At 41.2% G+C, this 17,500-nt stretch overlaps 1 protein-coding gene across 3 annotated transcripts in view; it reads right to left on the reverse strand.

The window, feature by feature from the left end:
- Positions 1 to 4,958: 4,958 nt before the first annotated feature.
- LOC143293011 (double-strand break repair protein MRE11-like) overlaps positions 4,959 to 17,500 on the reverse strand; it is a 22,514-nt gene continuing 9,972 nt past the window's right edge. For all 3 annotated transcript variants that reach the window (XM_076603794.1, XM_076603795.1, XM_076603796.1), the window contains exons 3-8: positions 16,562 to 16,652; positions 14,426 to 14,541; positions 13,186 to 13,262; positions 12,728 to 12,853; positions 7,971 to 8,083; positions 4,959 to 5,744 (exon numbers count right to left, since the gene is read on the reverse strand). In XM_076603794.1, the coding sequence (XP_076459909.1) occupies positions 5,522 to 5,744; positions 7,971 to 8,083; positions 12,728 to 12,853; positions 13,186 to 13,262; positions 14,426 to 14,541; positions 16,562 to 16,652 (746 nt within the window). In that variant the 3' untranslated portion in view covers positions 4,959 to 5,521. The remainder of the gene's footprint in view (positions 5,745 to 7,970; positions 8,084 to 12,727; positions 12,854 to 13,185; positions 13,263 to 14,425; positions 14,542 to 16,561; positions 16,653 to 17,500) is intronic.

Here is a 17,500-nt window from a genome sequence, read left to right on the forward strand (position 1 = left end):
CACATACGCACACATAGGCAGGCACAAACTTACATAAACACACGCACACACAATACACATTCATATACGTGCATGTAGTTGTGGACCTGCCACAATTGAACTTATTGCTGAGGGAAAAGGTGAGTTTTGAGACGAGATTTAAAAGATGCGAGGGAATCAAAATGACGGAGGTTATCAGGGAGCTTGTTCCACGTCTTTGGCGATTGAAAAGAAAACGATCTGTGTCCATAGGTCTTACTTCTGACGTGAGGTATCCTGAGAAGTCGAGTATCAGAGGAAGAACGGAGCTGGCGAGACGGGGTATAGATATGGATGAGTTCAGAAAGATACTTTGGGCCAGATCCGTTGACTGCAGAAAAGGTCAGAGTGGATAGCTTATAGTCTATTCGATCAGAAACAGGCAACCAGTGGAGAGACTGAAGAAGAGGAGAAACATGGTCAAATTTAGAAGCTCTGCAAATGAGTCTGGCAGCGTTATTCTGAATTCGTTGGAGTCTGTCTAACAGGTATTTGGGAAGGCCGGCCAAAAGAGAGTTGCAGTAATCCAATCTTGAGAGAACCAGAGAGCATACAAGTGTCTTGGTTGCATCGGTTGAGAGATAGTGGCGGATAGAGCTGATTCTACGCAGTTCCAAATAGGCAACTTTACAGATATTCGAAATGTGCTGTTGGAAGGAAAGAGACTGGTCCAGGATTACACCAAGACTGCGAACAGAGGGAGAAAGTGAAACAGGTGTGCTATTGATCAGAACAGAGTCAGGAAAGGAAGGATTTTGACGAAACTTCTTTGGACAGGTTATCATCAATTCAGTCTTATCATCATTTAATTGCAGCTTGTTGAGAGTCATCCAGTCCTTTAGGCCAGCAATGCACTCCTGTGTTTGGGTCACCAGTGCATCAAATTCAGCTATGGAAGCCGACTGATAAAGTTGTGTGTCATCAGCAAAGCTCTCATGCGACATCGCATGATGACTGATGACATCCGACACAGGAGCCGCATACAGCACGAAAAGAACAGGACCTAGGACGGACCCTTGTGGGACACCATATTTCAAGGCAGATACTCTAGAGTATGTACCATTTACACACACTTTCTGTGTACGATCTGACAGGTAAGACGTGATCCATGCTAGTGCAGTGTCACGAATACCAAAGGAAGTTTTAAGTCTGTTCAAGAGGATAGAGTGGTCGATAGTGTCAAAAGCTGCTGACAAATCTAAGAGAGCGAGAACAGATATCTTATCCTCATCAAATCCCGAAAGCAAATCATTCACTATTCTAAGAAGGGCTGTTTCGCAACTATGACCACGTCTATAAGCTGACTGGTGGGAATTAAGTAAGCCATTCTGCTCCAGATGAGCTAAGAGCTGAGACAATATGATCTTTTCTAGCAGTTTTGATAAAAATGACAGATTAGAGACAGGTCGATAATTTTTCAAACAATTATGATCCAAAGATGGTTTCTTGATGAGTGGAAGTACAACAGCAGACTTGAAGCTTTCAGGGAAACAACCAGACAGCAAGGAAGAATTGATGACATGAGTAATATGTGGCAGTAGAACATCAATACATTCAACCAACAAAGAAGAGGGGACAGGGTCAAGCTCACAGGATTTCGGACAAGCGCTCAGACACACTTTCTTCACAAAATCTTCAGTTACCGGTTGGAAACAATGTAAAACAGGACCACTGTACACGCGTTCTTAATAATAATAACGTTGATTTTCAGTCTAATATCATCATCTTAGATGAACAGACTATAGACAGATAAACAAAAAACGAAATTTAAAAAAAAAATGTGAGAAAAAAAAAAACCTCGTCCATGCAAAACACTAATGATAAAAACCACACAACAAAAATAAACACAGGTGTATATCGTTTTCTTTCTCACAGAAATGACACAAAGTGTCAAACAGTGCCGTATAAAGAACCATTCACAGCACTGCAAGTATAACAAGAGAGGCAAGGCCTTCAAGCCTCACTTGTGATACACTTTAAAAACAAATCCAAGCTTTTTATTTATTGAGTATAATGCATTTACTGTTATATTTATATTTTTTATATTCTCTAAACTTGGCACTTTGATCTGATATTCGACCCAACAAAAGATCTGTCATTATTATCATTTTTTGTTCAAACAGGAACTTCTTTTGCTAAGCACGGAAGTTTTGTTTATTGCAAACGTTTTGGTGCAGACAGTAAAACAAGGGAAATTACTCTGCTGGGGGACTTTTTGAAATTATACTCAATACATAAAAAGCTTGGATGTTTTTTTTAAAAACTGCATTACAAGTGAGTCTTGAAGACCTTGCTTCTCTTGTTTCAAAATGTAATGTTTAAGATGAGAAAGATCAGTTTAAAGCAAATTAAGTCCCCTAGCATTAATTAGAGTAATTTCCCTTTTTTACTATCTGCACCAAAACGTTTGCAAAATAAATAAAACTTCCATGCTTAGCAAAAGAAGTTCCTGTTTGAAAAAAAAATGATAATAATGACTGCTCTTGTTGTTGGGTCAGAATATCAGATCAAAGTGCCAAGTTTAGAGAATACAAAAAATATGAATACAACAGTAAATGCAGTTTGCATATAATTAGGCTTCATTTTTTTTTCTTCTTTTTTTTTTTGCCCATCCCAGAGGTGCACTATTGTTTAAAACAAGATGACTGGAAAGAACTGAATTTTTCCTATTTTTATGCCTAATTTGGTGTCGACTGACAAAGTATTTGCAGAGAAAATGTCAATGTTAAAGTTTACCACACACACACACACACACACACACACAGAGAGAGAGAGAGAGAGAGAGAGAGAGAGACACAACCGAACACCGGGTTAAAACATACTCACTTTGTTTACACAAGTGAGTCAAAAACGACTTTCATTGGTCCTGGTAGAACCTGTTTACCAACATAAAGATCATGTTCATCCGCCTAAAAGCGAAACTATTCAACAACAAAAAAAAGCAGTACAAATAATTATATACCCTGTAACCCCCCAGCCCCACCCCCACCCCACACTAGTAGCCGGGTGATGATGATGATGATGAGCAGATTTGAAGAATTCCACGATGGTAAGGTCGACGAGAATGGTATCATCGTTTTTGATGGTGACTGGAATGGCAAGATTGGTACAGGGGCCCAAGAAGCCTTGAAGAATTTCTGCTACCCGTTTTTTTGTTTTGTTTTTGTTTTTGGTTTTTTGGGGGTTTTTGTTTGTTTGTTTGTTTTTGGGGGGTAGAGGGGCTGGGCTTGGACGGGTACAAAAATCAAACCCACAGTTAGGGGGTGAATACACGGGAATGCAATTCAAATATTGTGACTGATGTGGTGAGAGGAAAACTGACGTAGCTGATGTGGAGATAGGAAAATGTGTGTGGTTGAAGTGGGGGAGAGGATAAATGGTGTGGTTGATGTGGGGGAGAGGATAAATGGTGTGGTTGATGTGGGGAGAGGAAGATGGTGTGTTGATGTGGGGAGAGGATAAATGCTGTGGTTGATGTGGGGGAAGAGGATAAAAATGGTGTGGATGATGTGGGGAGAGGAAGATGGTGTGTTTATGTAGGGAGAGGATAAATGGTGTGGTTGATGTAGTGAGAGGGAAAATGGTGTGGTTGGTGTGGGGAGAGGAAAAATGGTGTAGTTGATGTGGGGAGAGGAAGATGGTGCGTTGATGTGGGGAGAGGAAGATAGTGTGTTGATGTGGGGAGAGGATAAATGGTGTGGTTGATGTGTGGAGAGGATAAATGGTATGTTGATGTGGAGAGAGGAAGATGGTGTGTTGATGTGGAGAGAGGATAAATGGTGTGTTGATGTGGGGAGAGGAAGATGGTGTGTTGATGTGGAGAGAGGGTAAATGGTGTGTTGATGTGGAGAGAGGAAGATGGTGTGTTGATGTGGGGAGAGGAAAAATGGTGTAGTTGATGTGGGGAGAGGGAAATGGTGTAGTTGATGTGGTGAGAGGAAGGTGTGGTTGATGTAGGGAGAGGAAAAATGGTGTGGTTGATGTGGGGAGAGGAAGATGGTGAGTTGATGTGGGGAGAGGATAAATGGTGTGGTTGATGTGGGGAGAGGAAGATGGTGGGTTGATGTGGGGAAAGGAAAAATGGTGTGGTTGATGTGGAGATAGGAAAATGTGTGTGGTTGATGTGGGGAGAGGATAAATGGTGTGGTTGATGTGGGGAGAGGAAAAATGGTGTGGTTGATGTGGGGAGAGGAAGATGGTGAGTTGATGTGGGGAGAGGATAAATGGTGTGGTTGATGTAAGGAGAGGGAAAATGTGTGGTTGGTGTGGGGAGAGGAAGATGGTGTGTTGAGTGGGGAGAGGAAGATGGTGTGGTTGATGTGGTGAGAGTGAAAGTGGTGTCGTTGATGTGGGGAGAGGAAGATGGTGTCGTTGATGTGGGGAGAGGAAGATGGTGTGGTTGATGTGGGGAGAGGAAGATGGTGTCGTTGATGTGGGGAGAGGGAAAATGGTGTCGTTGATGTGGGGAGAGGAAGATGGTGTGTTGAGTGGGGAGAGGAAGATGGTGTGGTTGATGTGGTGAGAGTGAAAGTGGTGTCGTTGATGTGGGGAGAGGAAGATGGTGTGGTTGATGTGGGGAGAGGGAAAATGGTGTCGTTGATGTGGGGAGAGGGAAAATGGTGTCGTTGATGTGGGGAGAGGAAGATGGTGTCGTTGATGTGGGGAGAGGAAGATGGTGTCGTTGATGTGGGGAGAGGAAGATGGTGTGGTTGATGTGGGGAGAGTGAAAATGGTGTGGTTGATGTGGGGAGAGGAAGATGGTGTGGTTGATGTGGGGAAGAGGATAAATGGTGTGGTTGATGTGGGGAGAGGAAGATGGTGAGTTGATGTGGGGAGAGGATAAATGGTGTGGTTGATGTGGGGAAAGGATGAATGGTGTGGCTGATGCGGGCAGAGGAAAACTGTTGTGACTGCCGGCAAATGCCTGTTCGAAAGATTACAACTCTGAAATCAAAATAAGAAGTACGGCTTTCTAGTAGAAACTGCCAGCAGTATACCAATATAAGAACTGGTTAAATCTTTACTCATTTCATTATACTCCTTGGCCATACAGTGTTTCATAACGATTTCCTTCATTTCATTTTAGGGTGACGAAGATGGTTCTTTAACTACGGAGGAACGTATCGAAGTATTAAGGGAATAGCCGTATCAACAGAATCTGTAAAGATTAAAATGAAATAAAGATGACAGGAGTCACTTTGAACATGGTATTGATTGACACTTATTCTTGCTATGATACCAGACGTTTGGGATACCCTGTAGATTACTTTAATAATCCTTAAACGTGTGCATGCATTTTGATAATTTCACCTTGCATTCGATATACGAGTGTCGTAAACACAGCTGAACTATCAATTGTTTTGTTGGGTTTGTTTTTTTTTCTGTGATCATTATGCTCTTTCGTTTATCCGTTCACAATCCTCCATATTACAAAATGGGGGAAGGGAAAGGAAAAGTAATCCTGAATCTTGATGCATGGGGTGAAAGGCTGAAGTAAAGCCTCTTAAGAACTGGGCTCTGACCGTCTTGGCTTCTTGCGAGGAGTAGGGCCAAAAATGCTCGGTTGTCCAGACGATGCTCTTCCCTGTGAAGGCGAGGATAAGTCCGACGAAGAGGTGCCTGACTGCCCTTCCTCCTCCTCCTCCTCCTCCATAGCCTCCTCCTCCTCCTCCTCTTGCTCCTCCATAGCATCTGCACCGTCTGCGTCTTCAGGGGCAAGCCTCCGGCTGAAACATATTGCAGGACTGCATATCGAGTGGAGTGAGAGAGCGAGCATGCAAACTTCTCTTCTTTCTTTCGTGGGCTGCAACGCCCACGTTCACTTGTATATGCACGTACACGAGTGGGCCTGTACGTGTGTGACTGGTTTGTTGTTGTTTTTTTAATCCCAGCATGTAGGCAGCCATACTCCGTTTTCGGGGGTGTGCATGCTGTGTATGTTCTCGTTTCCATAACCCACCGAACGCTGACATGGATTACAGTATCTTTAAGGTTCGTATTTGATCTTCTGCTTGCGTATACACACGAAGGGGGTTCAGGCACAAGCAGGTCTGCACGTATGTTGACCTGGGAGATTGGAAAAACCTCCACCCTTTACTCACCAGGCGCCGTCACCGAGATTCGAATCCGGGACCCTCAGAATGAAAGTCCAACGCTTTAACCACTCGGCTATTGTGCTCGTCGAGCGTGCAAACAATGTTGCCTGCCTGTAAAGTTGTTTGGCTGGGTTTAGTCTGTCTACATTGGTAACGTGTCGTCTTCACTGATTTATAACATCGTGTTTTTTTCTTCTTCTGCTTTATCCATTTATATACTGTCAGGGCTATGTGTGTGTCTTGGTGTTATCCTCTTATACTCCCGATGAAGCGCCGATAGGAATATACATAATACAGAATACTTTATCATCTCAACAGGAGAAGTTCATTTTGTAATGTAAAGCACATAATCAAGACACGGGAGTCACAGTCATTCAACATGTTCACATAAAAAGACAATATTGCAGAAGTATTATGGGTTGTTTCTTTCAACTGATAAACAGATATAATGCAACAGATCAGATGCATAAATTTGCACCTTTTTGTTTTCCAATATTTCACCCAAGGTGACAAATTTACAACAGCTTACATACTTCAATACAAAACCAAAGGTACTCTAACACTTATTTGAATGCTCTAAATACGTGCTTTCGTAGATGTTATAAGGCGAAAAGGAAGCAGCAAGAGGGAGTTAAATAAAACAAAAAATTAAAAACGCACAAGGAAAGTGTAAGTAAGACGCATGGAAAGGTTAAGTAAATTGCTAGAAGAGTCAAATAAGAAGTACAGAGGAGTGAGATAAGGCGTAAGAAAGGGTTAATCAACCCAGGTGCAAGGAAGAGTCAAGCAGGCAGGTTGTCAGTAAGAGTTGGTGAGTAATTCAATGAAGAATCACGGATGGCGCAAGAGAGAGCGATACGAAGAGAAAGAATCAAGCCAGGCGCAGGGTAAAGGTGAATTAAATACCAAGCAAAGTAAATGATGACGGAAGTAAGAACAGACGAAACACGTGAAAGAGAGAAATAATACACATAATAACAATGATAACAACAACAACAACAGTAGCAGCAGCTGCAGCAGCAACAAGTCGAAAAAGAAGATTGATTGATTGATTGAGTGAGTGAGTGAGTGAGTGAGTGAGTGAGTGAGTGAGTGAGTGAGTGATTGATTGATTGATTGATTGACTGACTGATTGATTGATTGATTGAATCTTAAATGGATAAAGAATCAGGCACAGTGAAGGCTTTTTTTTTTTTTTTTTTTACAATTCTGCCCATTTAACGACAACAAAACATAAACAAAAAGAAATAAAATCAAATAAGACAAAATGATAAGAACGACGGAGGAGAAGAGTAACCGGAATAGAAGAAGAAGAAGAAGAACAAGAAGAAGATTGATTGATTGACTGACTGAATCTTTAATTAATGGGTAAAGAATTAGGCGCAGTAAAGGCCTTTTTTTTACAATTCTGCCCATTTAACGACACAAACCATAAAAATAAATAAAATACACAAAACATAGAAAGAAAGAAAGAAAGAAAGAAAGAGAATAAAATAAGATAATAAGAACGACGAATAAGAATAGTAACTGGAATAGTCTATCAAAAGTAACAAAACAATGAAGAGAACAATTGGTACATTATCATGTACGTACACACACACACACACACACACACACACACACACACACTATAAAACAAGCAAACAAAGATACACGTACACATTCACGCCCACACACTCAAAACACAAAGAAGAAGAAGAAGAAGAAGCAAAAAGTCGAAGAAGAACAACAAGAACAAGAACAAGCAGAAGCAGCAACAACAGCAACAACAAGTCGAAGAAGAAGAAGAAGAAGAAGAAAAAGAAGAAGAACAGCAGCAACAACAAAAACAACAAAAGCAACAACAATAAGACAAACCTTGGAGTGGCGCTAGCGGGACCGTCAGACTCAGCCGTCTTCCGAATCAGGTCTTCAAGGATTTTGTCATCCAGCTCCTCTTTCCGGTCGTCAGTTTCTTTCACAACTTTGTCCTGGAAGCCAGTCTTTTTTGTTGTTGTGGTTGGGGTTTTTTTGTTTGTTTGTTTGTTTTTGTGTGTGTGTGTGTGTGTGTGTGTGTGTGTGTTGTTTTTTTGTTGTTGTTGTTTTTTGTTTGTTTTTTTTTGTTTTGTTTTGTTTTTTTCTTAGGTACATTTGTGTTGGTGTTGTCCGTTTACGATGTTGTTGTTGTTATTATTATTACTATTATTAGTATTAGTATTAGTATTGTTGTTGCTGCTGCTGCTGCTGTTGTTGTCATTATAATTATTATTATTATTGTTGTTGTTGTTGTCGTCGTCGTCGTCGTTGTTGTCGTTATCATTATGATGAGTATTATTATTATTATTACTATCATCATCATCATTTGAAGTAGTAGTAGCAATAGTAGTAGTGGCAATAGTAGAACCATCATCACCATCCTCATTATCATTGTTGCTGTTGATACTGCTGATCGCGGGAGATCAAACACGCACGATGCAGAGCCTGTCATCCATGCCAGCGTTCGGGTGGGTTATGGAAACAAGGACGTACCCTGCATGCACATCCCCGAAAGCGGAGCATGGCTGCCTACAGGGTAAATAAACAAAATGGTCATGCACGTAAAATGTCACACGACTATATAAGCGTGTGTCTGAGGGGCTGGAACATGACTGAATGACACAGGAAACGTATGATGAGCGCCCAATGACAGCTGTCAGTCGGCTCTACCCAAGTAGGCAGCTCTGTTCGTTCTTTAGTTTAACGTCTTTTCACTGTAAGTGATATTAGACGAGGGAAGGAAAAAAATCGAGTGGGAGGAGGGGGCGGGGGGGAGGGGGGGGGGAATTACTGTGTACGCATACGAGGAAGTGAAAGTGTGTGTGTGTATGTGTGCGTGTGTGTGTGTGTGTGTGTGTGAGTGTGTGAAAATTATTGATTTAAGTTTTGTTTAAAAAATAAACAAAAAGATCATAACAATATAACATATTTCTAATGAAAAACTAACAACTATAACAGCGAACCAACTGGACTGTTTAACAAGGAGTTGAAAAAGTCTTGATATTGTTCTTTAAAAGCATTGTCAAAATGATATGAATAGATAATATTAATATGTGAGCGACGAGCTGCTAAATTAACTATAATAACTGGAAAATAAATAGAAAAAAACTGTAGTTTATCAATTAATACTTGATTACCACCGAGTGTCACAAGTGATTCTCTCACAAAGTGCGACAGATGACGGATTCTGGAATACAGTCAGCACAGTTGATCCGACTTGCTTTGTAATTGCGAAAGTAAACTACTGCAGGTTAACTCTCTCCATACGAACGGCGAAAGAGACGACGTTAACAGCGTTTCACCCCAATTACCATCATCAAAATATTGCAAGCGGAAGGCTCTCATACTGAAGAGGTGAATGTTGACAAAGAATACCACAATTCTGACGACGGAAGCTAAAGGTTGGGTCATTCAGACACCCACTGGACATCCGAGGGGTCTGTGTAGAGGAGAAGAGAGGACTGGCCGTACTGAGTGAGTTAAAGACTAAATTAACTTATCCGTTTGTTTAAGTTATGTTTATGAACATGTACTCTGTTGTGTGATTAAGATTAAGTTAGTTTTTGTATATGTTTTGTACATCACAGAGCATGGTATCATAACTTGATTTGTAATTTATGCTACTGTTATTGACACTGTAAGTTCATTGTAAACATCATATGAACTGTTAACTGGGATTATTCTTTGCCGCTTATATCTTAATAACACCCTCTCAACATGTCAAATATGATCCACCAGCCCTGTTGTGCAAATGACTATGTGTTTGTAAAGCGCTCACAGCTTGGTCTTCGACCGAGGATAGGCACTATATAAGTATCCATATTATCATCTTCTTCTTCTTCTTCTTCTTGCTCTTCTTCTTGTTGTTATTATTATTATTATTATTATCTCTTCTCTTATTGGCATTATTATTGGTGTTAATGTTGTTGCTGGTGTTGTTGTTGGTGGTGGTTGTGGTGTTGTTATTGTTATTGTTATTGTTATTCTTCTTCTTCTTCTTCTTCTTCTTCTTCTCCTCCTCCTTCTTCTTCTCCTCTTTTTTAATTAACCTACTCGCGGTCTTTTGCAAATGCTGTCATGCCATGATGAATGAAAAATTGAATGTATGTGTGATCGTGCTAGCAAATGAACAGTATGTGCGTGTGTGTGTGTGTGTGTGTGTGTGTGTGTGTGTGTGTGCGCGTGTGTGTGCGTGCGTGTGTGTGTGTGTGTGTGTGTGTGTGTGTGTGTGTGTGTGTGTGTGTTTGAGTGTGTGGGCGTGAATGTGTACGTATGTCTTTGTTTGCTTGTTTTATCACGTGTGTGTGTGTGTGTGTGTGTGTGTGTGTGTGTGTGTGTGTGTGTGTGTGTGTGTGTGTGTGTGTGTGTGTGTGTGTGTGTGTGTGTGTGTGTGTGTGTGTGTGTGTGTGTGTGTGTGTGTGTGTGTGTGTGTGAGTGTGTGCGTACATACCTTCTTTTCATTGCTTTGTTACTTTTAATAGACTGTTCCAGTTACTATTCTTATTCGTCGTTCTTATCATTTTATTTTATTTTATTTTATTTCTGTATTTTTATGTTTTGTGTTGTTGTTTATTTTTATGTTTGTGTCGTTAATGGGCAGAATTGTAAAAAGGCCTTTACTGCGTGTGTGTGTGTGTGTTTGAGTGTGTGGGTGTGAATGTGTACGTATGTCTTTGTTGCTTGTTTTATAATATGTGCGCGCGTGCGTGTGTGTGTGTGTGTGTGTGTGTGTGTGTGTGTGTGTTTGAGTGTGTGGGTGTGAATGTGTACGTATGTCTTTGTTTGCTTGTTTTATAATGTGTGTGTGTGTGTGTGTGTGTGTGTGTGTGTGTGTGTGTGTGTGTGTGCGTGCCTGCGTACGTGATAATGTACCAATTGTTCTTTTCATTGCTTTGTTACTTTTAATAGACTATTCCAGTTATTATTTTTATTCGTCGTTCTTATTATTCTATTTTATTTTAATTTCATTTTTATTTCTTCATTTCTATGGTTTGTGCCGTTCTTTAATTTCATGTTTTGTGTCGTTAAATGGGCAGAATTGTAAAAAGGCCTTTACTGCGTCTAATTCTTTACCCACTGAAGATTCAATCAACCAATCTTCTTCCAGTTAACAAGTAGTAGTACTGCTGTTGTTGTTGTTATCAACATTGATACTTCCATGAGAGACCAAACCCTGAACCCCTTATAAACACGGAGTCGTTTGCACAACAGACTACCTACCGGGGAAGAGCCGACTGCCAGCTTCCTATCTTTCAGCATCATGACACGGCGCGCGCACACATGCACCTTAGAGTGGAATTCTCTTCCACGCACAACCCTTTTGTTGCCGCATTTTATATAACCATAAAGAGTGGTTGGAAGCTCTCCCCATTCACATGACACGCAGCTTCAAGTTAATGCTGTCTATGCTATCGATTCAGCTGGCACACATACATACATACATATATATATATATATATATATATATATATATATATATATATATATATATATATAAGGCACATTGGAACAAACCCAGACACTTCCTAAAAAAATAAATAAATAAATTTTAAAAAAAGGAAGCGCCGGGCTTGCTCTTATACCGATCATTTGACATGTGCACACAGCAGCAATGACAAAAGAAATGTGCAAAACACAAATCAGCTTTTTATTCAAGGAGCAAGGTAGCATGAGTAGCATTGACTTGAAGTTGGCGACATCTTGTAACTGAAAAGAGTTACACCGCTCTTTATAGCTGTTAACTCCTCCCCTCTCCTCGCCTCGTTGTCCATTCATTTGAGTCAAAAACCCATCGAGTCAGCGACGTGTTTATTCTGTATTGTCCGTATAGTCTGTGCAACATATTCAGGATTAAAAGGCGACACCAGGCTTGAATAAAAAAAAAAGCTCATTATTTTGTGTTTCATCTGTCACTCTCTGTTTCTTCCTGTTCCCGTTTCACTCTCCCTTGAGTGGGTGCATTTGTGTGTGTCTGTGTGTGTGTGTGTGTGTGTGTGTGTGAACTGGTGGGATGGTGTTTGATTGCGACGGAAGGACTGTTTTGTTTTGTTTTGTTTTTGGTGTCTGTGTGTGTGTGTGTGTGTTTAATGATTTTTTTGATTTTTTTCTTCTTCTTCTTTTTTTGTGGAATGGCTGTGAATGGTGAAATAATGGTGTATTTTGATTGTGTTTTTTTTTTGTTTTGGGGGAGTTTTTTGTGCTCATTTTCGCTTCTTTAGCTTTATTCCCTCTTTAGGGCGAGGGCCGGATGTAAAAAAGCACGTTACTTGCTTATCTATTACCCTCGATAATAAAGATTCTGTCTTGTCTTGTCACCATCGCGACCATCACTGAAACCATAAACCCTTATCTTCTTCTGTGGCATCAAAGAAATAGTACGCATTGAGTCATTCAATTAAAACAATGTGGGAAGAGGGTTTCCTTTTATCCCCCCCCCCTCCTCCAACTCCTCCTCCTCCTCCTCCTCCTCCTTCTCCACCCCTCAAACACATCCGAGGCCCCCTCCTCCAAAAAAGGAAATACACTATATAATCATAGTCAAACAACTGACCTCACCGCGAAACTGAGACGTTATCTAAACACTGAAACTGAACATTTACCTGCAGTGTCGTCAACCAATCATCAACAACTTTCTTGATGGCCTTTTGGTTTTCGTTTTCAACGATGTCCCTCACTGCTTCCAGAAGATCTGGTACCTTCTTGGGAAGGATCTTCAGATCTCTGACCTGGAAGCAGAAGCAGTGAAAGTAACATGAAACATCAGTGAAAAACATGAACGAAGCACGGGCAGCGAAAGGGAAGAAGGGTTAATGACGGACATTCCCACATTTCAAAATATATAAAAGATCCACATTTAACTCCACAAAAAAGAAGAAGTCCCTAGTAATGTACCAGTTCGTGCTTTCTAATCATCAAAGATCTCATTTCAAAGGCGTGGAGTCATTTCAGGAGAAGGGTTGGTGTCATTCCAGGCCTCCGAAATAACTCCGTGGAGTTAATTTTGGGTAGGGGGTCATTCTGGTGCATTACACTGGTAACAAGGGCGCCGTTGTCTCACCTTCTTGGAGAGCTCTTCCCGAATCAGCTCCTGAGCATTGAACCCCGAGGAGTCAGTGTTTTGGGGAAACACCAAATCTGCAAACGTATAGACAGATAGGTGTGATGGGGTCACTCAGACAGGCATTCATTGACATCCTCCACAGCGAACTGACAGAAGAGGAGGAATTTTGTTTAATGTCCCGTCACACATATCGGTGATTGAAGACATTTTGTTAAAGTATTTATGAATACATCTGAGTATTATCGGTCAGAAGGGGTGGGAGATGTGAATGAATGGAGGGTTGGGAGAAACTGGGCAAATGAGGGTAAAAATGTGGGTGAAATTTGGAAGAAGAAAAAAAACAACCTCTAAATACAGTTACAGGAAATTACTTAAAGGACTTCGTAAAAGAGAAGTCGTTAAACTGACAAGCGAAACAACTGATAATGAATGCAAAAAGTCTAGAACATCAACGTTCTCAGTCACTTGTGAAGACACACTTTCGTGTACAAAAGGCTTCATCAAGCTACAGTGAAAAATTATATGCTCAATTGTCAGGTTACTAAAGCATATGCACTTGACATTAGAACAATACTTGGTCCGTAATGAATTTGATAATAGTCTGAGAGCTAAACTCAGAACTGGCCTGCGAATCGGACCAAAGTCTGAGAGAGTCAACTGACGAGGTTTTAGACTTGAATTGACAGAGGAGAGAAAGAGGAAAGGCAACACTAGGAGCGGTGAGAACTCAGAACTCAACGCATTAATTTTCCATTCATGGATTGATAGATTCAGTTTCAGTTTAAGTAGCTCAAGGAGGCGTCACTGCGTTCGGACAAATCCATATACGCTACACCACATCTGCCAAGCAGATGCCTGACCAGCAGCGTAACCCAACGCGCTTAGTCAGGCCTTGAGAAAAAAAAAGGTGAATAAATAATAGATAAGCTTACATAAATAAATAGATAAATAAATAAATAAATAAATAAATATAATATAAAAAGGTAGTAATAATAATAAAATAATAATAGTAATAATGATAAATAAATAAATAAGACAACAATGATGATAAATAAGCAAATAAATGTAAAACATGAAGACACACATTCACACATACAATACAATGAGACAAGTAACCCATGCGAAAGAAATAGTCAAGACTTCGTAGATACATATAAATGAACAATTCCAGAATTCAGTTCATCAAGCACATCCAATACAACAAGAACGACGCATTCAATTTAACTTAAACTTTTACCATTGTCGTAGTCTTCTTCATCGTCCATGTCATAGTCGGTGCCTTTTTCTTTTTTCTTGCCAAAGGAAAGGATGTTGTGTGGATTCGCTACTCTGTCTTTAAAGGGGGTTCCGAACCTGTAACAATCGGGGCTGAGTGAGAGATGGACGTAATTAGGTCAGCGGGCAGGAATGGGGTGGGGGTGGGGGTGGAAGTCTGAAGGTGCGGAGAGAGAGAGGGGGGGGTGTTGGGGGAGGGGGGAGGCGGGGAGGGGGGGGGGGGGCAGGGAGAGAGAAGAGGAATGAAACTCTACGTTAATTGTGTGTGTGAGTGTGTGTGTGTGTGTGTGTGTGTGAATGTTTTTGAATGTGTGTGTGTGTGTGTGTGTGAATGTTTTTGAGTGTGTGTGTGTGTGTGTATGTGTGTGTGCGTGTGTGAATGTTTTTGAATGAGTGTGTGTGTGTGTGTGTGTGAATGTTTTTGAATGTGTGTGTGTGTGTGTGTGTGTGTGTGTGTTGTACAAGTGGAGTGATGGCCTAGAGGTAACGCATCCTCCTAGGAAGCGAGAGAATCTGAGCGCACTGGTTCGAATCACACCGGCAGTCGCCAGTATTTTCTCCACCTCCACAAGACCTTGTGTGGTGGTCTGGACACTAGCCATTCGGATGAGACGATAAACCGAGGTCCCGTGTGCAGCGTGCATTTAGCGCACGTAAAAGAACCCACGACAACAAAAAGGACTGTCCCTGGCAAAATTCTGAAGAAAAATCCACTTAGATAGGAAAATAAAAAATTGCAGGCGGAAAAAAAGGGTGGCGCTGTCAGTGTAGCGACGAGCTCTCCCTAAGGAGAGCAGCCCAAATTTAACACAGAGAAATCGGTTGTGACAAAAAGAGTAATACAAATACAACTCTTGCTCGCAGTTGAGGATCTGCCATGTACGTTTATATACAAATTCTTTTTCTCTCGCTGTTTTGTTTGTTGTTTCTTTTCTTCTTTTTTTTTTTTTTTTTTTTTTTTTTTTTTTTTTTTTTGTCCTACCATCAAGCACACACAGAAACAAACATACCATTTCAAATTTACGTTTTATGAAAGGTGGGGGTGACAACTCAAAACACATCTCCCATCAGATTTTGAACACAAGGAAGAAAGAATGTTGTAACAAGGGACGCGCAACATAGTCATTATCAGTATAGAAAAGAATGAATAGCTCTGTGTGTGTGTGTGTGTGTGTGTGTGTGTGTGTGTGTGTGTGTGCGCGCGCGCGCGCGCGTGTGTGTGTAGGTGTGTGTGTGTAGGTGTGTGTGTTTTCCTACCATCAAGCACATACAATCAACACACCATTTTAAATTCACGTTTTATGAAAGGTGGAGACGGAAACACAAACCACATCCCTCCATCCCCTACCCCCAACCCCCAAATCAGATTTTTTTTTTTTTTTTTTTTTTTTTTTTTTTTACGCAGCATTAGAACAAGTAACAAGTGACGCACAACATAGTCATTATCAGCATAGAATTAGTAGCTCTCTCTCTCTCTCTCTCTCTCTCTCTTCATTTCTCTTTGCCCTGATGGCTGGATGTAAAAAAAAAAAAAGCATTATACATGCTTATTCCACTTACCTCATTAAAAAAAAAAGATTCGTTCGTTCGTTCGTTCGTTCATTTCATCTTTTCTTCTCTTCTCTATCGCCCACCACCCACCCCCCAGCCCCCTCGCCCCTCCCCACCCCCGCATCTCTCTCTCTCTCTCTCTTCCTCTCTTCTGTCTTCTGACATGAATTTTCTCTCTTCACTTCATTCTTGTGCGTTTCTTTTCTTTCTTTCCCCCCCCCCCCCCCCCCCCCCCCCCCCCACCCCTACTTTCTTTCTTTTTGTTTTGTACCCCAGGGCTGGGTGGAAGAAGAAAAAAAAAGCATTCTTGTCATTACGCTTATCTCAATACCCTAGAAAAATTTATTTTCTTTCGTTCGTTCGTTCGATCCCTTGCCCCTCTCTCCCCCTGTCCATCCCACTCTCTCTGTCTGTCTGTCTGGATCTCTCCCCTCCTCCTCCTCCCCCCTCACCTCACCTCCCCTCCCGACCTCCCCCCCCCCCCCCCCACACACACACACACCCTCCCCCCCGGCCCCCCACAAGCGGAAGAACTGTAACCTCGTACAGGGAGACGCTACAGTTGACAGGAGTCAGCTGCTGCATAATCTTGATGCGGATGAGCGGCTCCGGAGGTTGCAAGGGTTTCCTTGAATTTTCTGGAAACAAAGGTCCTTGATTGTTAACATTTGGAAAAAGAACAGACAATTCGCGGCCAACTGCATACACAGGTCACGTCCCCTCATTCCGCTATTTCAAGCCTGGGTCTGGCCTTAACTCTGTCACTGCCAGTCAATTTGGAGTACAAAATTCCGTTGTGATATAAACACAGAAAAGACAGTGGGCTCAGAATAGCTGGGGATTTCCCCTGCGGTGTGTATGCCCTATCCTACCACCGAACATTAAGAGCAGTAGGTTCATGGATAATAGACCAATGAATGGTCACCTTTCAGTGACATGGGTCCTCTACCACGCCTGTGCATAAATGCGAGCTTGGCGGTGAAAGGGTTAAAACCCATCTATTTCCAAGACAGCCTCCTTCCTTCTCCTACATCTCCTTCGTCTTCAGTTTATCACGTGTGAATGACTGGTTTGAAGGCGCTTTGATTCGTCTCTGCACAAGATTCAGCGATATATATATATATAGAGAGAGAGAGAGAGATATATATATATATTTATATATACCAATTATTATTGTTGTTATTACAAACAAAAAAGGTATGTGATGTGACAAATTTAGAAAATAAGATTCTTGAAATATCAAAACATGAAAAAGTACGGACTCCAAGTGCCTCCCACATATCTTGGTAATTGTCTCCCATTTCTTTGTACTTGCCTACGGGAGACAAGTCTCCAGTTTTTGTACCTGTCTCCCTTTTTCTTTCGAACTGTCGTTTCCTCATGTCTACACAGTTTATCTCCCACGTCTCCATCGGCGTCGGCTCACATTTCTATAAAATTGTCTTGAATTTTACAATACTGTTCTTTATAGATTACATAAATGAAA

This window comes from Babylonia areolata, chromosome 18, assembly GCF_041734735.1.
Source record: "Babylonia areolata isolate BAREFJ2019XMU chromosome 18, ASM4173473v1, whole genome shotgun sequence".
In the NCBI taxonomy this organism is placed as follows: Eukaryota; Metazoa; Mollusca; class Gastropoda; order Neogastropoda; family Buccinidae; genus Babylonia; species Babylonia areolata.